Source organism: Cervus canadensis, chromosome 5 (assembly GCF_019320065.1).
Source record: "Cervus canadensis isolate Bull #8, Minnesota chromosome 5, ASM1932006v1, whole genome shotgun sequence".
NCBI lineage: Eukaryota > Metazoa > Chordata > Mammalia > Artiodactyla > Cervidae > Cervus > Cervus canadensis.
The window spans coordinates 59,512,160-59,536,867 of NC_057390.1; the positions used below are offsets into that span (position 1 = coordinate 59,512,160).

General features: G+C 34.9%; 1 protein-coding gene across 5 annotated transcripts in view; it reads left to right on the forward strand.

Annotated features, from left to right (window-relative positions):
* The window catches only part of AFTPH (aftiphilin), a 70,690-nt gene that overhangs the window by 33,739 nt on the left and 12,243 nt on the right, over nucleotides 1-24,708 (forward strand). For 3 of the 5 annotated variants that reach the window (XM_043468892.1, XM_043468891.1, XM_043468893.1), the window contains 6 exons: nucleotides 12,025-12,176; nucleotides 14,043-14,169; nucleotides 14,584-14,640; nucleotides 17,479-17,601; nucleotides 22,853-22,913; nucleotides 24,436-24,519. In XM_043468892.1, the coding sequence (XP_043324827.1) occupies nucleotides 12,025-12,176; nucleotides 14,043-14,169; nucleotides 14,584-14,640; nucleotides 17,479-17,601; nucleotides 22,853-22,913; nucleotides 24,436-24,519 (604 nt within the window). The remainder of the gene's footprint in view (nucleotides 1-12,024; nucleotides 12,177-14,042; nucleotides 14,170-14,583; nucleotides 14,641-17,478; nucleotides 17,602-22,852; nucleotides 22,914-24,435; nucleotides 24,520-24,708) is intronic. The other 2 variants (XM_043468895.1, XR_006269456.1) reach the window with 2 other exon arrangements.

Consider the following 24,708-nt stretch of genomic DNA (forward strand, 5'->3'; position numbering starts at 1 on the left):
ATTCATCAACTTAGTTTTTTGGTAGATATAAATACCACGTATGTAAAAATTCATTAATTAGCTAATGAACTATTCCAACAAATCCTTCAGTTTCTACCTTAAGAGTGATTTTACAAGGTTAAACTAAGATTTAAGCTTCAGAAAATAATCTCTTAATTTTGTCTAGGAAAGACTTTTGATTGCAGACAAGAGCAAGCAGAATTTGAAACCTCAGTCTGTGATGAAGGCTATAGGGACTTGAAGGTTAGAAAAAGGATTTGAAAAAAGCAGATTTGGGCCTCAGAGTTTAACCAGCTAATAAAAGACCTGGGGTTAGGCTGTGAGATAGATTAAGGGTTAGACCTAGAACAAGAGGGCTTCCCTGTTTGCTCAGATGGTAACGAATCTACCTGCAATGCAGGAGACTGGTGTGGGATCCCTGGGTTGGGAAGATTCCCCTGGAGAAGGGAATGGCAACCCACTCCAGTATTCTTGCCTGGGAAATCCCATGGACTGAGTTGCCTAGTGGGCTACAGTCCATGGGGTCGCAAAGAGTAGGACACAACTGAGGGTTAGACCTAGGAATAGATACAGCCATACCTTGACTTAATGTGACTGTTTATTTGCTTATAGTTTCTTGCAAATGCATGTTTATGTTTACTTTTCTTAGGAATTAGCCTTGTCAGGGAGAATATTTTTACCCCTTAGCCCTTGTCCTTTATCTTTTCCTGGTCCAGACTTTCAGAGAAGATTCATCAAGGTTTATTTTGACCTAAAGTAGCCCCTAGACGTTCAGTATGTTATTCAGATTGTTCCGCAGTCCTGAGTTGTACCCTGTGCTACATTTAACCTTTCCTCAACCCTAGGAGTATAGAAGAGAGCGTTTCCTTGAAAATCACTGCTTTTTATTGATAGGTGTATTATTGCCAAGTATTAACTTGGTCCACAGGCCTATTTTAAAGATACTGAGAATCCGTCAACAAACTCTGATTCTTCAGTTATCTTTTGCTAAGCAAACCATTTTCAATTGAAAATTTTTCCAAAGTCTAGTTAAATATCTCTAATACATTAAGATATTATAGAAATTACAGTACCACCCATTGGCGTGCACAACGAATCACTTTTCATCTGACATTGAGTGCCTGAATAGCTTAATTTGCTAATTCAGTTATTACATGGTTTGGCTAATGTGTATTATTCCTGTTGAGTAATTCATTATTGAATTCATTATTGAGGCAGAAGCTTACAATTTTAAACAAAGACTGAATTAACTATATAATGCAAAGCAAAGACTATTGGTTTTTGACCTAATCCTTTCCCTGTTTACTTTCATCTTACTAGAGTATAGAGTGACACTGGTATTGGATGGTCTTTAATTTATAGCCTTAGAACTTTAAACATCATCATTATATAATGAAATTTTAAAGTATAACCACTTTAAAAAGGATTTTTTTGCAACCTATGAGCTGATTAAAGTTATTTATGTGTAATTTGATAACTGGATATACTAGGAGGAAATAAAGTACATGGGCTTTATGGAATCTTACAGGTCTGAGTTCACATCTTGATTCAGTGTTGTATAGCATTATGATTTTGGACAAACTGCTTCTGAACTCAGTTGTCTGTAAAAAGGAGATAATATCTATTGCTGCAGACTTTTGTGAAGATAAAAGGACAGTAAAACTTTTAATGAGTGAAAAAAATACTCTGGGAAATACTAGGAAAAATAAGAATCTTGTAGTATGATTCTGTTTTGTAAAAATAAAACACAAATGATATAGCAGGATGCATTGACTTCCCGAGATTGTCTGGTTCCATCCTCAGGCTTTTCTTTTTGCTGAATGGGTTATGCAAAATGAGCGGAACTTGGAGATAGATGTTGGAAAGGAGAAACTGCTGAAAGTGGGGCTAGAAGAGGAATTTGGAAAGGAATTGAGGTGGGGAGATGGAAAGTGACTTTCATCCTTATCCTGCTATTGTGAAGGCTTGTGACCTGTAGTTTCTTCCTTTTTCAGAATCTGCTGGAAATGCACTTTAATCTAGTTCTCTTAGAGAGGAATAGTTACACTAATATTTATCTTAAAATCTTTATCCTAGCTGCTGCCATGTAATGGGGGACAGCATGTTGGGGGACAGCACAGAAATCCTCACATATTAATGTAAACATTAGGTTTTTTTTTTTTTTTGTAAGTTGTAAAACTTTGATTGTAGATTGAATCTTACCAAGATACAGCAATTCTGTCCTGAACAGAGTGCCATCAAATTGTACTTTGACAGAATTTTGTGAGAGTCTTTTAGAATTCAGAGCTCAGTTAATGCAGTTAAGCAAACACAAGGAGCAGTTCATTGTTTGTGAAGTCAGACAAATGGTATAGTTGTTATTTCAAATTTCTTTGACTTTTCACTATGTATATGACATTGTCCAGGTCCTTATTTTTAGTACTTTCCTTTTTTCAGTTTACCAAAGGGATATCTTAACATTTTAATAAAATATATCTTCCCTAAATTGCGACAATCAATTATTGCAACCTTATTGCAATAATTTGTTACTTAGGGAAGAGTCTAGAAAAAACTCTTTCAAATTTCTAAAATGTTCCTAGTCAACCCAATTCTCAGATGTGATTCCAGCAAGCCTCAGAAGGTTCAGGCCTTGATGTAAAAACCATAATGACCATTTATTGAGAAATATTCTTCCCCCTCAGTGAATATTTCTTTTCCTGAGAACCCAGAGTTCAGTTTATTTCAATTTTATGTTAACATTCTTGTAAATTGTAGAGAAAAGCAAATTAGTGATGCCTCTATTGTTTGAATTGGGAAAAGATCAAAACTATTTTTCACTTTTGGGGCTAAGATTTGAACAAAATAAAATGACAATAATAAAAATCTCCTTACTTTGAAAGCAGTGTTTTTTCAAAAGACCATTATGTGTATTATTTTAACAGTTTTATTTTTTTTAATCTGTTAATGTTCTAGAAAGGAACCTTGATTGAAATAGGCAAGATGCTTTTTCCTAGATATATGGTAAAGGCATTAATATCATGAACATTGCATTAAACCCTGAGCTTTTGTAAAAATTTTAAAATGTTGCCCTGGGTGTTACTTGAGAATTTAGGTAATTGGGGTAAATAATCTCCTTATATTGACTGGCTGTAGAAAAGGAAGCTGTGAATCATTTTCTTTTATTAGCCATCTAATTGATAACACTGCTGGGAAAATGTTATTAGAAGATTTATCTTGAGAGCTTTAAAAATTGAGTGTCACAAAAAGGAAAAAGAAGAGAATAAGTAATACTTTGGCTTATGTTATTTAGAGATTCAGTTATTGGTTTGCTCAGCAGAGTCAGCATTCTCATACTGAGTGTAATGACATATCCACCTTCGTTTATTTAATCACCTGCCTGAGATTTCTGCAGGTTTTCCTTTCTGTCCGTAAACACTTGAACTTATGACTGAAAACATAAGTAAGCAACAAAATAAAGAAATTAAGTAGTCAAAAGGTACAACCTTCCAGTTACAAAATAAATCAGTCCTAGAGATACAATGTACAGCATGGTGATCAGTTAGTAATATAGCCTTTTGTATTTGAAAGTTGCTAAGAGAGTAGTTCTTAAAAGTTCTCCTCACAAGAAAAAAAAATGTGACTATGGTGGTCATTTTGTAATATATACATATATTGAACTATTCATATGAAATATAATATTATAAGTCAATAACATGTCAATTTGAAAAGAAAGAAAGAAATTGAGATTTTAGGCCTTATAGCTCTTTGCTTGCTTGAAGTATTTGGACAGCAATTACTTTTGTTTTATTTCCTTCAGAAAATTTGAAATTCTGGTCTTTAATTCCAGAATAGAAGTACTTTATTAGATTTATCCAGAAATTATGCAAAAGCAGCAAACCATCTTTTTAGAGCATAGGGAATTAGTTACTCTTCTTATGTAGCTTGAAGTTAGGGATTGATAAGTGTACAATTGTAGATTGTACTTGATATCTTACTTAATATTTAATGATGGTAAGGCATAAGATAGCCTCTTAAATGGAAGATTAAATTGCCCAGTGGATTTTATGTTTCTTCTAAACTTCCACTTAAGAACAAGACCTAATGCTATCAATATTAAAACTGTTGACATGACCGACTACTGTTTGTAAGGAAGAAGGGAAAACTAACTAGAAATATGTTGAAGGAATTTTAGAAATTACCTTAAAAAATCAAAGATACTTTAAAGGAGGTGTGCCTTTGTCTGGCCTAAGAGCCAGATTCTAGGATCTTTGGTGCTGGCATTATACACTCCTTTGGAACTTTGAATGAGAGTTTCAATACAGTCTCTTTATACCACGGTGTAGTCATTTATACAAAACAGAGGTGTATTAGTCAAAGGTTCTCCAGAGAAATAGAACTAGGAGGTTGCATGCATGCATGGAGAGACAGACTGACCAATTTTTTATAAGAAATTGGCTCATGCAGTTATAGAGGTGACCATGGACATCCTAAGATCTACAGTCCACAAACTGTCTTCAGTTGATTGAAGGCCATCCATATTAAGGAAGACAATCTGCTTTATTTAGTCTACCAATTCAAATGTTAATCTCATCCAGCAACACCCTCACAGATATGTCTAGAATAATGTTTGACCAAATGTCTGGGCACCTCTTGGCCCTGTCAAGTTGAGGCATAAAATTAGCTGTCACAAGAGGGAATACCATATGTCCATATATAGCTTTCAGGGTTTTTGGAAGACCTGTAACGTGTTTGTAACTCAGCCATATCAGCTGAGAAGCTCTGTATTAGATAGTATGACTGACTTGCATCAGTGAATAAAGTGAAATGATTGCTTGTATACCTGAGGGCTTTCTTCCTCCAAACCCAGATATGGAGATAGGACAGAACTGGGAATGAGTATAATTCAGGCTTAGTGCTTTGCCCTCATTGATGAATTAAAACATTTGGTAATCATTTTTGCTTTCCCAGAAATCCTGTATGGGTTGAAGAAAATAAAATATAGAGACATTCAAGGTAATAAAGACCCTAATAGGTCTTTCCTAATAGGAAAACAAATATATGAGAAATGAGAAAATTGGGAAAGATAGAGAAATCCTACAAAAGCCAGTGAACCTTTGAAAAGTAGTATAGCCATGACCACATATGGTTTTTGTGAGCCCCTTCCCCTTAAATTCTGTTTTATAACTTGCTATAAAAATGAGTATGCTAATATTAACTATTAAAATGTTCTTATGAACCCTTAAAATTATTGTGGACCCCAGGCCCTGTGCTACTGCAGAAGTTGGTCCTGGTTAGAATACAGTTCAGTTCAACCCTCAGTCATGTCCAACTCTTTGTGACCCCATGGACTGCAGCACGCCAGGCTTCCCTGTCCATAACCAATTCCTGGAGCTTCCTCAAACTCATGTTCATCAAATCAGTGATGCTATTCAACCATCTCATCTTCTGTCATCCCCTTCTCCTCCTGCCTTTAATCTTTCCCAGCATCAAGGTCTTTTCCAATGAGTCAGTTCTTTGCATCAGGAGTTCAGCTTCATCAGTCCTTCCAATGAATATTCAGGACTCATTTCCTTTAGGATTGACTGGTTTGATCTCTTTGCAGTCCAAGGGACTCTCAAGACTCTTCTCCAACACTACATTTCAAAAGCATCAATTCTTCGGCACTCAGCTTTCTTTATAGTCCCAACTCTCACATACATAACTACTGGAAATACCATTGCTTTGACTATACGGATTTGTCGGTAATGTCTCTGCTTTTTAATATGCTGTCTAGGTCAGTCATAGCTTTTCTTCCAAGGAGCAAGTGTATTTTAATTTCATGGCTGCAGTCACCATCTGCAGTGATTTTGGAGCCCAAGAAGATAAAGTCTGTCAGTGTTTCCTGATCTATTTGCCATGATGTGAAATACATTATTGATACCTAAAAATCAAGGCTCTGGAGTCACCCTCCTAGATTCAGATCCAGGTTCAGCACTGACTTGCATTAGCCACTTCCCTGAAACTGAGATGTAGGAAACAGTAATAGGACTTACTTCAAAACTCTCACTATAAAGATAAAATGAAATTGTGCATGTGAAGGTGCTTAGCACAGTGTCTTGCACATAACAAGAGTTCAATAAATGTTAGCTGTTAGTGAATAATCTCAGAAATGCATTTCTTAAAAATGGCCTTTAAAGGTGCAAGAAACAGTGTTGCCAGCTGTTTTGGTGAATAGCCAAAGATCACAGGCACATGAGAATCTGTGTAGGGTACCCCTGGGTGGCCTAGATACTCATCTGTCAGACTGTCTTGAGAGTGAAACTGCTGCTTCTGGCTAGTTTCCCTTCCCAGAATAGTTTTGACAAGTAGGAATTCTTCTGAGCACAAGTGCACTTCTCTGTAAGTAGCAGACTTTCTCCCTTGGCTTCTTAGCACTGGACACAACAGAGAAAACAAAAAGGGAGCCTGGTGCTTGCCTGGAAGAGCATTTGACTTTCAACCCTGCATTTGCCAGAGCCCAAGTTTCTTTGAAGGTTTAATGGCCAGATGTGCTGCTGTTTGCAGGCTGGAATTTGATATATATTTGAACTGATGAACATGGCTCAGTCATGAGTTTCCTAAATCTAAATTCAAGAGAGAACTGATAGTTATTTTTCCTCTTTGAAGTTGAAATTCAAGTAACTGGAGTGGGTAGTTTTTTATTTAGTTGTTATTTAGTTACTGTTACAACCTCAGTAAATATTTAGTATGCTAAATGTGTGTGTACCTTTTTTTGTTACCATCACATTGATTAGGAGTGCAAAACTGACTCTGGTAAAAATTTCCAGTTTACTTTGTTAGAAAGTAAATTGTAGTGTTAGATGAATAATTTGCTCATGTATAGTAGGCCAAATCAAAGTTTAATAAAATATTTCACTTTATTGACTTTAAGGCTGTTGCAAGTATTAAATTACCTTGATTGGCAGTGTTGAGAGGAAAATTGCATATATTTAAAAAATAATTAAAATTATTTCATAATCTTTAAGACAAAAACCTGAAACCTTTAGCAGTATCAGTCTTGCTCAAAATAGCAGTGAGTTTTTAAAAATTTAGTGTCTGATTACAGTGTTTCAGAAAATCTGTTTGTTTTGTTTTAAGAAGTTTATCTGCCTGATCACAGGAGAAGCTGTTTTTGTGGTAGGTTAGTTGCTCTTCTTCTGGCATTAATGTTATATTCTTATACCTCTTCTACTTACTAAGTTATTTGGACTATGTTCCATCACATCTTTGAACTTTATTGTGCTTCTTGGGAAGTAAAGCACTTACCACACCTAACGTGTGGTTTACACGCTTTGTATTCTATGATATGATCAAGATTTAAGGCACAAATGCCAACTATCAACCAAAATGTTCACCAATTTTCAAAATTTAAAATCCCCAAGAAGTAGCAGTAACAGGTTCTGTTTGTATAAGCAGCTCTTAATGACAGATATTTTTACTTAGATACTCGTCTCATAACTTGATAGGAAGAACTTCGGGAGGATGCAAAATATTTGATTATTTAATTTCTTGTTACAATATGGTAGAAATTGATATAAATTGAGACAAGTATTTTAATCATGATATAGAATGTTAAATAGTGGTAGAGAAATAGCCTTAGTGAGATTTGAACCTAGTTTTGACATTTATTTTATTCCCTGGCATGCCATTTTGTCTGTATGTGTCATCTGTATAACAGCAGTAGTCATAAAAGCTATCACTTCTTGAGCACACACTGAGTGTCAAACATTCACTCCTCTAATTTATTATTCACCCTGTGAGGTAGGCCCTGAGAGCTTCCGTTTATAAACTCTGAAACTGAGTCTCAGCCCCTTGGGTCCACAGTCCTCTGCTGAAGCATTATAATCACATCAGCCATTTACTTACTGGAATTAACTAGTAGTAAATGAAATTCGGCATTGTTTATTACCATGAACAAGATGTAGCCCTTTCAGCATCAAACTGGTCTTGTGGATAGTTAAAACAATATACTTTAAAAAAATGATATTATTTATATGTGGAATCTAGAATATGATACAAAAGAACCTTATCTACAAAACAGAAACAGACTCATAGAGAACAGACTTCTGGCTGCCAAGAGGGAGGGAGGGAGAGGGATGGACTGTGAGTTTGGGGTTGGTAGATGCAAACGATTTACATTTAAAATGGATAAACAACAAGGTCCTAATGTATAGTACAGGGAACTATATTCAACATCCTGTGATAAACCATAATGGAAAAGAATATTTTTAAAAAATGCATATATGTGTATACCTGAGTCACTTTGTTGTAAGTCAGATTGGCACAACATTGTAAATCAACTATACTTTAATATAGTTTTTATAATTTAAAAAAGTAAAATGTTAGGAAATTTAATTTTAATCAAAATCTTTGTTAATTCTATTAGCTGCTTTCTTGTTGAACTGTTAAAGAGTTCCTCCTTATGGTGGGTGGTACTGTTCAGTTAGTGGATTCTGGTTATTTGAATCTTCATTTAAAATTTTTGGCTCTACCTCAGGGATCAGCAAACTATGGCCTAGGAAACAAATCTGTCCTGCTGCCTATTTTAGTAAATAAAGTTTCATTGCAACACACCCACACTTATATGTTTATGGATGGCCCGCAATACAAAATATATTCACTATCTGGCTCTACAGAGAAAAAAATCTGCCAACTCCTGCTCTACCTCATTCAGCAAAAAGATTTGAAGCAATTGACTTGTCATATCTAATCCTAAAGTCATATGGAACTTTCCTTTAAAATTTCCATGTAATTTTATTCTTTATGAAAAAAGGTTGGGGAAGAAGTTTTAAGCAAAGTTTAAAAGTGGTTAGGTTTAAATAACATTCTATTTCTTCAATACATTCCACTGATGTGAGGATTTGCTCACTAGTGTACCTAAGACCCTGGTGACTCAGATGGTAAAGAATCTGCCTGCAGTGTAGGAGACCTGGTTTTGATCCCTGTGTCAGCAAGATCCCCTGGAGAAGGGAATGGCTACCTACTCCAGTATTCTTACCTGGAGGTTTCCATGGACAGTCCATGGGATCATAAAGTCAGACACGACTGAACGACTAACACTTTCCTATGTAAGACCTGGTAGTTACATTTAATGTTTGATCAAAATGATTAAATATGCTTTGAAATCCTTTCTTTCATCCCTAGAGAGATATATATTTTTTCTATCCCATTAAACGGATAACAAAGAGGATACAAGAAGATTCTGTTTTAATTTACAGAGAAATAAAATTTGGTCATGTATGAGTTTTTGTTTACCTTCCCTGCCCAGGAGGAGCCAGTGCTTATTATGTTTCCAATTAGATGGTTATCTGATCCCTTTAAAAGTAATGTCTGTCCATTCCCTCTGTTGAAGCGAGTAAGTGTGGGTCCCCTTGACGCACTCAGGTTTCACAAGCCTTGGGATCTTGAGTCTACTCTTTACTGTAGGTTTCATAATTGATACTGAGAACCTTTTCCCATATCACGCACATGACTATAATGAAGGTGTTAGACTAACCTTTGTAGAGATAGCAAAAGAGTACCCTGAGACTAATTACACAGCATTAAGTTTTTTGCTCTGGTAACAGTTTTCAAAAGAGAAAATGCTTTGGAAAATGGGTGTATGAAAGTTTTTCCTTTTGTTTTTCATCTTCCTGTTTGCTGACTAAACAACAAAAATCAAGCATTAACTTGTTTTTGTTAGTTGGCAGAAAGTACCATCATTTTGTGGCATTTTTCTTGTACAGTGGGTGGCAATACAGTGGTACATTTAATCTTGCAGTAAGCTTTAACCTAACATTTTGTATTCCTGGTTGGTGTTGTAAGTAGTAAGGTGAGCAAAGTTGAAAATATTTTACATGTATCTGAAATAAAGTTAGGAATAAATGGGAATAATAAGTGGGAATAAATGTTCTTGTAGGTTGCACATGTAGACAAAACCTACTAGTACCCCCAAAATCTGAGTTAGTCTAAATCCAACAGTTTCAATCAATAAAAATACTCCAAAATGCCAATGTTCTCGGAGAAAATACTCTAGGGAGTATGCAAGCTTTGCTTGGAGGAAAGGTAGTATACTATTCAAAACCCCAAATATACATACCATAGAAGAGTAGAGAAATGGAATATCTAAAAGATAACACAGATCATCAAAATGACAAATGAACTGTTAAATTTCTTAGTCATAAAAGACATTCTTTCCTCCTCTGTTTGTTCGATTAGCAGCAGAGATATTTCTGAAAAGTTTTCACAACAAGGTCATACTGTATAGCACTGGGGACTATATTCAATATTCTGTGACAAACCATAATAAAAAAGAATATGGAAAAGAATATATATGTGTGTGTGTGTGTATATAATATGTATGTATAACCGAGTCACTTTGCTGTACAGAAGAAATTAACATAACATATAAATCAACTAGCACAAGCTGGAATCTAGATTACTGGGAGAAATACCAATAACCTCAGATATGCAGATGACACCACCCTTATGGCAGAAAGTGAAGAACTAAAGAGCCTCTTGATGAAAGTGAAAGAGGAGAGTGAAAAAGTTCACTTAAAGCCCAACATTCGGAAAACTTAAGATCATGGTATCCGGTCCCATCACTTCGTAGCAAATAGATGGGGAAACAGTGGCTGACTTTATTTTTCTGGGCTCCAAAATCACTGCAGATGGTGATTGCAGCCTTGAAATTAAAAGACGCTTACTCCTTGGAAGGAAAGTTATGACCAACCTAGACAGCATATTAAAAAGCAGAGACATTACTTTGTCAACAAAGGTCCGTCTAGTCAAGGCTATGGTTTTTCCAGTAGTCATGTATGAATGTGAGAGTTGGACTATAAAGAAAGCTGAGCGCCGAAAAATTGATGCTTTTGAACTATGGTGTTGGAGAAGACTCTTGAGAGTCCCTTGGATAGCACATGATCCAACCAGTCCATCCTAAAGGAGATCAGTCCTAGGTGTTCACTGGAAGGACTGATGTTGAAGCTGAAACTCCAGTACTTTGGCCACCTGATGTGGAGAGCTGACTCATTTGAAAAGACCCTGATGCTGGGAAAGATTGAGGGCAGGAGGAGAAGGGGACGACAGAGGATGAGATGGTTGGATGGCATTACCAACTCAATGGACATGGGTTTGCGTGGACTCCAGGAGTTGGTGATGGACAGGGAGGCCTGGCATGCTGCAGTTCATGGGGTCACAAAGCATCGGACATGACTGAGTGACTGAACTGAACTGAACTGATAAATCAACTACACTTCAGTAAAAATTTTTTTATTTTAAAAATTAAAAATATTTCCAAAATTCAAGTGTTCATGTTAGGTTCTGTTCAACTATTATATAACAGCATAACACTTCTTGCCAGCATCCAGTCTTATTGTTCTAAATAGAGAGTATGTGAGTGGTAGTAAGAAACACCCCAGTATAGTGGAAAGAGTATGAATATTGTCTGGGTTTTTTGGTTTTGTTTTTGCTTTGGGAAGATAGTTCAAACTTTGATTGCTTTCTCACTGTATAATGGGGTAATAATTTCTTTGTAGAATTTTGTAGTCAAGTAAGGTAATGTTTGTAAAATGACAGACATGATGCTTGGTGTGTAATTACATTTATTTGTCACCGTTGTGTCACCACAATTATTTAAAAGCATTCTATGAGTAGTTATCGTCCCTGGTGGCTCAGACAGTAAAGCATTTGCCTACAATGCAGGTAGATCCGGGTTCAATCCCCTGGTCGGGAGGATACCCTAGAGAAGGAAATGGAAACCACTCCAGTACTCTTGCCTGGAAAATCCCATGGATGGAGAAGCGTGGCAGGCTTCAGTCCATGGGGTCGCAGAGTCTGACACGACTGAGCGACTTCACTTTCTTTCTTTATGAGTAGTTAGCTTCTTTCCCTTAGTGCTTCCTGTATCTGTCTAGTAGTTCCTCCACCCCTTAGCAGTGGGCAGAATATCGGTCTGTGGGGGTGTGTGTGTCTGTATTAATGATAAAGCTGCGACATTGTTAAAATTATGAAAGTGAAAATTAACTTTTGGGGGATGTTTTGATGCAGACAGCTTTACTAAACCGCCTGGAGCGAATTTTCGAAGCATGTTTTCCTTCTATATTTGTCCCTGATACTGAAGAAGAAGTTACTTCCCTGAAGCACTTGCTGGAAACAAGTACCTTGCCAATAAAAACAAGAGAGGCCTTAGCTGAAAGTGGGTAAGTAGTACACACTTTTTACATCTACTTGTATATTTGTTAGTTTGACTGTCCTAGTTTATAAGGTTATCTAAGGTTATCTTAAACTGTTAAGGTTCTAAAACATTAACTTGTTTAGGTTTAAAAAATCATATTGTGCCTAAAGATGTAATTAAAAAATCTCTCTACCTCTCCACTTTTGAGCATTTTTAAAAAAAATTTTCTAAAGCACTATTCTGTTCAGTCAAATTTTTATATATTATTTTTTTGATTCCTAGTATGATAGATGAGAATTTAGATCTTACATCTGCTGTTTTCCTCCCTTCATCTTCCCAATGCACTTATGTCATAGTTTTTGGTTAAATTGTTATTTGGTATTTTCATTATAATGATAATGTAAATAGTGTTCAAAGCTAAGCCACTGTTTCTTTTATAGTACACTTTTTTCCTGGATTTAATGATTTCTTCTTTTTTTTTTTTTTAAACTCACTAAATCTGTCCCTACCCTCCAATAGCCTGTTAATACAATTTTGCTTGTGATAAGACCTATCAAACTGGGTCAATCCATCTTTTACCTGGAGTCTTCCATCTTCCAATTCCTTCCAATCTGGAATAGATCAGTCTAGGCCTCCTATCCCGTGTTGTCTTGGGACTTCCCTTCAGTTAAATCCCATTTTGGTGAAGCATATCCTCTAATAGCCCCTTTGGGGGGGTAGGTGGGGGAGGGAGGGGAAGAAAAGTTTCCCAGGAAGTAAAATTTTACTTTATTCTACCCCCACTTCACATTTATAATTTAGAGTCTTTCATTGCTGGTGTTTTGATGTTTTACTGTGAAGTATCTTGGTGTGGGTCTTTTTTCATTCATCTGACTGAGTAGTAGGTGCAACCTTTTAATCAGGAAGCTCCTGTTCCTCAGCATTGAGCATTTGTCTTACAATGCCAGCTGCCTTCCCTCTAATGCCTCTGTTTTCTTTCCAGAACTGCTATTAATTTTTAGATGTTAGAGGGTCTAGATTGACTTTATAATTTTAATTTCAAAGTTATTCCTAGATGCTTCTCTTACATTTCATTACTCACCACCTCTGGAGGCAGTATTTCTTAATTTCATTTAAGATGAATATTATTGTGCTTCTTGACTTTTGTTTTGGGGTGATTTCTGAGAATAAAAGGAGATAAAAAGATTGATGTTTTGCCATCTTTAAACCATTTAACTATGTTTTTTAAAAATATGCTAGCTGTACAGACAGTTCATACTCTTAGACCCAAGAGATTCATTCTAAGGAAATAACAGAATTCTGCAGTAACACACTGTAAAATACAGGAAGATATTTGCCTTACTAGCAATAGGAGCCAACAGTAAAAACAATTAAAACTGCAAGATTAAAAAAAAAAAAAAAAAAACTGCAAGATTGTGGCTAAATAAATGATGATGCATCTGTCTAATAGGACATAATAAACCATTGAAAAAGGTACATATGTAGGTAAGGAAATAAAGTCTGAAAAAAGAATATAGAATTTTTTGTATGCTCTAATTGCAACTGTGTGTGTGTGGGTCAAGACTCAAGCAGAAAACATTAAATAGCTCTAATAAGATGGTGAAGTGCTCAGTGATTTCTATCCTCCTTTTAAATGCTTTTGTTTTAAAATTAAATAAGAATAACATACAGGCTAAATTTTTACTTGATTGTTTCAGATGAGTTTAACTTAGTTACTTTCCTAATGACTCTTGGCTCTTTTTTCATTCAGGTAATAGGTATATATATACTCATGTTAGACACAATATTAATTGGAATGTATATTTTTATAGTCACTTTAAAAGTAGAGTTCATGGTGAAAGCTACTGGGTAACCCATTGCTGGTGGCCTCATTGTGTTGTGACCTTTGCAGGGAACTGCTGGATGTGTGGACCGAACTACAGGACGTCCATGATGCGCATGGCTTGAGATACCAGTGGGGTGGCTCCCACAGCAACAAGAAGCTTCTATGCTCCCTGGGAATAGACACCCGAAACATTGTAAGTTTACTAGTATCTTAGAAAATCCTTTAATCAACTTACCGATGTTTTTAAATTCTTTCACACCTCTGTACAAATTATGATAAACTAGTTTCTCAGAAAAATAGATATTCGTTTGTTTAAATGTTCATTTGTTTTAAATATGCCAACTTATAAGTGTAAATCTATCTAGATTTTTCTCTGAAATTTCTTATCTTTAGAAAAAGATGTTTTAGTGTTTTTCCTTAAGTATGAGATGAAGGAATTGGGCTAGGAGATCAAAACTAGAACCCACAAGGGCAATTTAACAGTTTCTTCAATTTTTCACTCACAGTGTATATAATAAAGCATTACAAGAGTATTTTGGAAACTGTTTCATTGTATGACAAATCACTCTCTAAATATATATTCTTTCTCTCTAACATACATATGTAGCTCTTCACGGGTAATAAGAAGCAACCTGTTATAGTGCCCATGTATGCAGCAGGATTGGTAAGTACAATGATGCTTTTGCATGTATTTATTATTGTTGCATTCATTCTGTAAAATCATCTTACATAGCATGACATGGAAAATGTATTTTAAGGTATGGTATGGGACCATTAAAAGAATAAATAAAATAATATCCTTTTTTGATCTCATAAATCCCTTCAAGTCTTGATCTGAGGACATTTTTCTGTATTTTATTTATTATAGACACTTTTAGTATTATTAGTGTTTATAACTTCTGTAAAATTCACCTTTGGAAGTCTCTCTCTTTTAATTTGTTTTTAAAAAGAAACTGAAGTATCTGAAGCCTTAGATATCATTTGTTTAAATGCATTTCTGATTATTTTTAAATAATGCAATGTTGAAGCCATGGATATATACAAAAGGTTGGAGATAGCAAATTATAACAAATGAGAATGAGCCAGGACCCATAATTGGTCCTTAGTTTTTCCATTAATGTTTTAAACGTGTTAAATTTTGTTTTTTCAGATATGCCAGGTAGTCCAGGAGAACTGAGGCATTTTCATTCTGTGTCTTATCAGGACTCGGGCACATTCGAAAGTTCGATGCACTTGTGGGTTTTGGCATGTCTTTAAGTTATTGGTGCATAAAAATGTCCTGTCTATTAAACTAAAAATATTTAAAATATTTTTTCACCAATAACTTGAAAATAAGGGAAAAAATACTATGTTTAAGAAAGAAAAAAAAACTAAGGAACACGTGGTGTGGAATTTAAATTTAAAAACCCTTTATGTGCATGTGAAAATGAATTTGCTGTGGAACTGGACCTTATTTTAATCTGCAAACTTCTCTATGAATAATCTCTAATTATTGTTACTGAATTGAAATTTTGCTTTGTTTTGTTTTTGTTTGTTTTGTGAGATTGGACAAAAAGCTTCTTTGTTTGAGCTTTTTTAAAAAATCAAATTCTGCTCCTTTGTGAATGGTTATCTTGTATTTTCAAAACACCTTGATCATCCCTACTTTCTTTTATGTTGTAGGTAAATATAGTCCATAATGTTTCTTTAACTTTCTGGTTATTTGGATCTCTTTTCTCAAGAAGTAGCTTTCTAGAGATTGGTGGTGGTGGTATTGTCATATTCTGAATAGGAAGTAGGAATTTAATTTGTGGGCACTTTCATTCTGCATGTTGGAGACAGTAACCTATTTAATGCTTCTGTGTTAGACTCAACACATTAGCCAATTTTTTAAGTTTTATGAAGAGTTAAAGACTCACATCTTTCCTTTTTTTCCCTCTCTTAATTACAACCTTTTATTAGTAATGTAGTTTTACCATTTTTGTAAGCTTTTTAATACCAAAGTTGTTTTAGTGAATATATCATCTCCTTCTCCCTCTTTTTGATGCCTTAAAAGCATTCTTTTTCATATCTGGTTTTTCTGATTTCAAATTTTAATGATACCTGAATTTTTTCCATAGTGCCTTACACACATGAGATGTTCTATATCTTTTGATCTCATCCGGAGGAGTAGTACCTGAAGTAGTTGAGTCACTGGTTCTGAGACTTTGATGTGCATTAGAATTGCTTGAAAGACTTGTTTAAAACACAGAATGCTGGGCACCACCCCCACAGTTTCTTATTCAGTAGGTCTGGGGTAGGAGAAGTTCCCAGATGATAGAGGAGCTACTGATGGGGACCACTTTGAGAATCACTGGTTTTAGGGAGAGTTCACATTAGAAAAGTTGGCTAAGACTAGTAATGGTTTACCACACGCATGGAGTGTTTCTGGAAGGGCACATGCCTTTATTATGCATATAACATTGAATTGGACCATGAATTTATTTTCATTTTTCAAGATGCTGGATTAAAGCCTTTCACGTGTACTGTTGTTAAGAACTATTGATATATATGTAAATTATTTATTTTAGCTTATGCTCAATTTTATGAGAGTAGGGGGATTCTCCTGAAAGCAAATGTATAGATTCTAACTATAAGATTGTTAGAATTAGCAGCTTCCCTGCCCCGCCCCGTGCCCCCTCCCGCCCCCGTAAAAGGAAACTTTTATCTGGTTGATAATTCAAGAGCTTGTCAAGTTATTATTCTAAAATGTGTAAGAGCTTGGGCCTTTTTCATGCCAGTAACCTGGCATGAAAATAACACATTATTTTTAGTGTTTGGTAGAACACAGGTACAAAGTGCTGATTTTTTTTCTTCTTTGTTTCTGCACCCATCTTGAATGTCTTTCTGTCTTACTGAAGGAGTGTGTTAGATTCGTAACATGCCTAGTGGAACATATAAGATGTTTTCCCCTCTGAAATGACTGTGCCTCTGCTTTGCCAATCCAAAGAACTAAGGCTCCCATCCTGTAGTGAGCAAGGATCAGACACTAAATTCACATTGTAGCTTATGGATGTCATCACACTATATGGTGCGTTTTAGAATCCACTCCCACCTCTCCAAGTACCACCATGGTGCAATGTGTATGAAGAGTGCCCTTCCTGCAGTTCTGCGTCTGAAACATCAGAACAGTATTGGATTCTCAGGACATGGATGTAATAGGCTGTTTTGCTCGCCACTTCCCCTCCCCCACCATTCCACGTGTTTGTGCATTTTTGTGACAGGGATAACCAGGCACTCTAAAGCAAATCCAATTTAAATTACAAGGTCTTGTTTCAAAAAGTTTGGATTACAAAGGTATTATGAATTATTTCCCATTAGAGTGCTGTAGGATTTTCACTAAACAAAATTTAAGACTAGTTCCTTTTTGTCTTCAGTACTATCCAAATGACCTGTTTTCTTTCTGCTTTCTGCTAGATTAACTTTCTTGTGAAGTTTATGGGCCAATCCTTCCCCCAACTAATAGCTAATATGCCTTTTTCAGGGTATGTTAGAGCCCACCAAGGAACCACTGAAACCACTATCTGCTGCAGAAAAAATCGCTTCCATCGGTCAGACCACCACTATGTCACCAGAAATGAACACATGTACATCTGACCAATTCCAGGTAAAAATATCTGGATGTATATAGATACATTTATGCATATGTACATATGTATATGCATATGTCCACATATGTCCACACACATTGTTGTTTCCCTTAATATGTAACTTTTCATTTTTAAAATATTTTAAAAATTTAGTTTCATGATAGATGTGATTTCAGTTCTTATTAACATCCTTTGAAATACAATGAGAAAATTCTCTTTAAAAAATAGAAAAGACAGTTGAGAACTGGCTAGTTATGGGTAAGTCCTTTAAACCCGTCTAGCCTTAGTCTTTTTACCTATAGAATAAGAACTCTGAAGCAGCAGAAAGTTGCTTACAGCTGGTACATTGTGTGATCACTATTACTGACACATAAATCTGGTAAGTGCTGAATTTTCACAAAAAGAAAACATTACATTTATACCAGCTCTTTAAGTCTGCCATTATGTGTTTTTCCTGAAGCTTGCAAAAATTTTATAAAGTTATAAAATTTAGGTGTGTTATTACATCAGTAACTATTGTTTTAAGAGTTTGAATAAAGCTGTTAAGTTGAAAATGATACAGCCTTTAACAAAATATTGTATGGATTAAGAAAAAAAGAAGGCTTTCTTACCCTTCTTATCCTTTACTTCTCTGGTACATTTAAGCACAAATCATATTTCAGTCAAATATATTTAATATTAAAAATATATTTAATATTAAAGCCTTTCCTCTCACTTTTTTCCTGGGAGAACATAGCCACTTTGGTTTGCTTGCTTTTTTGACATCGAGTTAACAACTGACTCAATGCAGGTTAAAATTCTTAATGAACATTACCATTTCTAAAATATATTCTTGCTGTGTTTGTCATTTCTTAACCTTAAATATCATCACTAATTATGTCTAACACAAAAATGCATGTTTGGACACCCTTTCCCAAGATGTGTTCCACTGAACACTAATCCCCAGAATTGCTTCACTAAAGAAGGGTTCCATAGTGAAGTGAGTTTGGGAAATATTTCATATCAAACCCTAAACAACCCTTGGAGGTTCACAACACATACATTAAGGACTCTGAAAAATCCTGCAATGAATAACCCTATTTAATTTTATTTCATTACTCAAATTTACTTGGCCATAGAACCCTTTTCTGTAGGGATAAGGGAAGAAGAATTTATAACACCTGTAGAACTAGTGTTTTGAAGAACATACTTTGGCAAATGATTTTGTAAAGCAGGGTCCTGCCTTTTCAGGTGTGTTTCAAGAAACATGTACTATTATTGCTGTGTACCACTGTGGTTTATACTTGAGCTTAGCTTCATCATCCCTCTGAAACCAGTTTATTACTGTCACTAAATTCATGGGCATGGAGACCTAATGCATAAAATGCCTGGCCTTATTGATTGGGCAACAGGCAAGGTGCCTTGGGCAAAATGTCTCAGTAGGCTGAGTCTGTCCTTAGCTCTCTTCCTTTCATTGGATGTTTATTGCCCTCTGGCTATCAGCTGTTCTCACGGGCCTGCCATGTCTGTGCAGATTCCAGAATTACAGCACCTTCTCACTTCTGCCTCAGTCAGCATTCTTATTCCTACAATGCTAGGTGTCAGGAAAGTAATTTGAGTACTGCCTGGTATGTTTTCTGGAAATGGAGCTGCTGTTAATTTGAGCCACTTGTTACTTTTCCTTGCCGCCTCCTCTCCTCCATCCAGCCACTTCCATGTATCACAACCCCATAAGCTATTACTTATTTTATTAGTTAGCTATCACCTGTCATTTTTGCCTAGTCATACCTCTATATAATTTAATTATAGACTTGATTAAAAGTCTTGATAACCTAATAAAAAGCATGTGTGTTAATTTAATGGAACATTTTTAGTAGAAATCAACATGTATTAATTTGATGGTGGTTAGTTGCAGCTGCACAAGGATTCAGCTGCTGCCATCTCTGTACAAACATATAGACCCCTAAGTACTTGTAATCAAAGGACTGTCTCCCTAGTTATAGGCAAGTATGGGAATTTTCAGCGACATTGAAGCATATCTAACTTTTTTGCTAGAAGATGGAACTTGGTCTCTTGTTACTTATATTTTTTAAAAGCTCTTTTTAATCAAGTACTGCCTTTCTGTTTCACGTACACATTTCTCTTTTTTAAAAATACACATCAATATTGAATTAACAAGTTTATTCTATACTTTTTATGGTATTTTTGTGATCCTCATTGGCTTTAGTTTTTAAAGGCTTTGGAAAACCAATGAAAACAGTATTTCCCAATAGAAGTTCAAAGTTATTTCTGAATTGACTTGAGCCTATGTAGGTCTGCTTTCTAACATTCAAACAGAAGATTTCAGCATGCATATCAGAATTTTGTGCTAAGATGCCTGATCTCCATCACTAAATTGCATGATCTTTGCTTGGCTCCATACTTTTGATTAAGGTTAAAATACTCAACAAACACCTGAAATGCATTCTAAAGGTTCTCCATTTAAGGTGTATTTCTTACCACTCTTCCTTGGCACACAATGTATTTATTATTTTTCACATAACATTTTGGCTATTTAGTCTTCCTCCTAATGATAATTTTCGGGTGAAACAACCATAAACGTTAGTGCTAGAAGCTTAGCAAAATGTGTCTACAAAGACCTGTTCAATACCTGAACTTTTTTCCCAAAAAAGCGTGTGGCAAACCTTCCTTTTATGTTTTGGCATCCTTGAACAGTGACTTTCAAACTTAGCATAGTGGCATAATTCTCACTATGACTGCATGTTTTTTGATCTGTCTTTTCTATTTCAGTTTGGTACCCACTAAGTTTTTATCTTTTCTTTCAAATGAGTTTGTACTCATCAGTCTTGTTGCCATTACATCTCTTGTTTAGAAATTCAGTATTTTACTGATATCTGTTAATGTGGGTTTTTTTTAAAAAAAGATAATTTTACATGAAAAAAAAAACTACAGATAAAAAGCATGTAGTGATACTTTTTGTTGTTGTTGACATCTTTTTTCACTGAATTTCAAGGTCACACCAATCACAGTGCCATACTGATTCCCTCTTAGTAAGGTTAGGATGTTAACCATACTTTATTCACTGCCAAGTGGAGTCAGTTCTCTGGCTAGCAGTTATCCACCTGGTTACCACCATCAAATTTCCTCTCTCAGGCTACTTACTGTTGCCATTTCAGTTGTGAATCAGAATCTTAGAAAAAAGAAAAAAATGGCAGTCTAGCACTGTACTTGTTTTACAATTAGAAAACATATTTGGAAAGACTAAGTAATTTACCTAAAATCACATGTCAGTGCTGTACTTAGGACTAGAACCAAAGTCTCCTGTCTCTAACCTTTTTTCCCCCTCTTTTTATTGTGAACTTGTCTCCTTTCGTCTCTGCGGTAATCATTCATGCCACATAAAGTTGTTTTTAAATGTTCCATTCCAGTGCTTTCTCTTTGAGTTGCCTGCTTGTCAGTGCCATTAGTTAACCTGTAATTATTTAGGTATCTGTTTTTCATCTGTCTCAATTCCACTAAATTTTGATTCATTATTTAGTACCTCATTATTATAATATTGGTTGTGTCTTCAAAATGCCATACATGTCTGTAAAAAGTAAAATTCCAGAAAATCATTGAAATATTTCAAAACATCCAGGTACTTGACATCGTTTAGATAAAACATGTTAATGAAAGAGCTTTGCTTCGCTTTACCCAGAAATTTTGTTATTACATAAATCTGAGTTTTGTCCATCCTAGTTCTAAAGGTTTTCCTGATTGAGAAGTAGAACAAGTTGAATCTGTTGGAATACCTAGAGCTTTTTGTTTGTTTTTGAGATCAGCTAAAGAAGATCTTTTATAAATATTATTTATCAGTCTTGCAGGTATGTTATGAACTAGATTTTCACCAGGATTTTTAAAACTTTTATTTGAAACAATTATAGATTTACAGGAAATTGCAAAGATCATACAGAAGAGGTGCCTTGTATCTTCACCAATTTTCCCCACAGTCACATTTTACATAGTTATAGAGTAATATCAAAACCAAGAATATGACATTTGCTCAATATGCGTGTATAGTTCTGTTTAATTTTTTCATGTGACCACCACCACAGTCAAGATACAGCATTCCATCTCCCTCATCAACCCCCCATTCCACCTCTCTCTAATCCTGGCTGCCACTATTAGCAGTATTTTATTTTGTTTATATCTCCAGGCCTGACTTGATATGGGGGAGACCAAATGCTGATAGTAACATGCCCATCATTGATTATCAAAGCAATTGTATTATAATATCATGGGGTTATTAGACTTTCAAAATTAGCCAATTCACGTTCCTTTCCTACAGGGAACAGTGTCTTTGTCTACAGAGAAAAAATGATTAAAGTTTTAATAAGTGCCTACCTTACAGTGAGCAAAAGAGAAAAAAAAGATGATAACATGTTGATAGTAAGAGTCTAGTAAAAGGTTATTTCAATAAGTGTTGCCAACACCACTCCCAAAATAAAAGAAGAAAATGAAGAAAATGTATTTTTTTTCCCCCTGTCAGGAATATTCTTAAAATAAAGCATGGGTCATTTTCAAAATGTTTTGTACTACCTTCCATCTTATATTTATCATTTGCTTATTTTATCCTTATGTGTTTGGCAGTTAACAGAGTTTTTAAACATAGAATATTCAAATGAGTTCTGAGTATACTTTTCAGTACATTATTTTAAAAATTCTAATACTGATTATAAGTAATTTCTAAATTAGAGAAGGTTATTTTTTTTTTTAATTGTATATATATAAGGAAACCAAATAAATTAACATCCATGTTTATACAGCTAGTTTCTTAGTCCTTAATAACCCAGCTTGCCTCCAATTCAGTATGCTACCTTCTCTCTTGCCTTGTATTCTCTATTAACAAATTGTAAGTGGCTAATCATTTAAAATAAAATAGATCACTCTTTAGTGAGAAAAGATCAGTGAGGTTTTCAAGCCAGTAGTTTAAATTGTGAATGGAGAACAGATTGAAATCTTGATATAGAATCAGTCTATAAACTTCTGTTTGAAAATGTAAGATAATTCCATTTCTCAGATACACCATTTTTAATGTCAACAAGCTGTACTGTTTATAAATTTTGCAATTTCAGTTTGTGTTAATATTTGTAGATAACCTCCTGAAATTGTAAATTATCCCAACTTTGTCTTTAGGTATTTTATTGCCTAATGATCTTGCTATAATAGTGTTTTGTTCTGTTTTTAAGGATTCTTTATGTTGCTACAGCCTATACTGATTAATTTTGATTTTTTGGTTTTCAACTCTAGGAGTCTCTACCACCCGTCCAGTTTGACTGGAGTAGCAGTGGCCTTACTAACCCTTTAGATGGTACGTCTCTCCGTAGAGCCTCTAGCGCCAGAGCTAGAGTTAAGAAAGCTACAAAGTTCAGACAGACTTCTCTCTGCTGATTTCCATTTTTGTTTGAACATAACTTCTTATCTTTGGAAATTCAGGCTTTCTTTCTGAATAGTAATTGCTCAAGAAACCAGCTGTTACTATTATTAACAGTATTAATGTCCATATATAAGTAGTAGTAACCAGATAAAATTTTAGTTTCATCTTAAGTCAAAGATAAGCGTCTTTATTTCTCACAAATATTTAGGTAGTTTAAATAACATTTTAGGTAGACCAATTTATTTGAAATTTTTTTCTGTAGTTTTAGTTTATGGAATTTTCTTGGATGCCAAGTCTTGTGTCTAGAGGCTGCTTTAAAGCACAAAGCACAATTATTTAACCAAAAACAATGTGCAAATAGATCCATATTTATTGACTCAAAGTAGTTTTCAGACTTAATAATATTTTATAGAGCACTTGTATGCAAATGAGAAATGAGTGATTTTCATGCTCCTTTTCTAAAACTTATCTCAAAATACTAGTAGGTAGTTCCAGAAATAATTGGTTTCTCCTATGACTTTAAAAGAAAATCCTGAGAAAGGATTAACTTATTCTAATAAGGTGGGGTCTTTTAATAACACAAAATACTAGGTTTCCTGTGTGTTGATATCACAAGTTTTAATCGGACTCTAAAGTACAATTATTCTTACTGCTTATACTTCATAAGTTGTTTGAGCCATGGTCTGAAACACCTGTTACTCTTATCAGCTCTGCCTTAGAGTGGGGGATCCTAGGGTATCTGGAAAGCATCCAATTGAATAACAGTGCTGAAGGAAAGCCTGGATGCACCTTTTGCTGTTGTCTGGTGTCCTATTCAGTCAAATCATCGTGCTTTTTATTAACAAAAAACTTCTTTAAAAATGTATACTATTTCTGATTACTGTTTCAGAGTTAAAGGGGAACAGTACAGCTTGAGGTTGCACATCAGGGTAGGGCAGTTATGACATTTCTATTACCTTATTTTATTTTAAACTAAGTTAATGTATTGGTGCGTGTCCTGAAACTGACAACTTTGTCACTTTTAAAACCATTCATTAGAAACCAACACTACTAACATAAAAGATTGATTTGGGCATGAACAGTGATTTAATGTTGAGTTGAGATTAAAGTATTGTTTCCCTTTAACGGGTACACTTTCCCCCTTGGTCTTTCTGGTATGGCTTCAAGTTTCAATTGAAAGAACTGAACTCCTAACTAAAACCTTACAAAGTGTTAAATTATTTACATTGTACATGAGAAAATGTACATTAAATTAAACTGTTACTTTAGAAATGTCCTTAGCAATGAAAAACTAATACTGTACACATTGTTTTAATGTTGATTTTAAAATGTGTAATGACTACTAATTATAACCTGCATGTTCAAGTGTGTGTCTTACCCCTTTTTACACATAACCCCTCATCCCTTGGCTTACCTTCTGTGTGGCTGCCTACCAACACGGTCACTGAATTTCAAGCTAGTGGAGGTTCCACTCTTCTGAACCTTGATTTCTTTGGGCCCGTGGATGACAGTAGCTCTAGCAGCAGCACCACAATCCCAGGTCAGCAGAGTGTTAAAACCACAATTCTAGTATATTTACTAAAAGCATGACCACATCACTTGACTTTCCTATAAACAAGGAAACAAATAGATTATATTCTCTGTAATGTCTTTCTAATACTTTTCTTTCATCTATCTACTGTTATTTTCTAGTATCTGACTATAACAAGTGACTTATGTGAAAAATGTA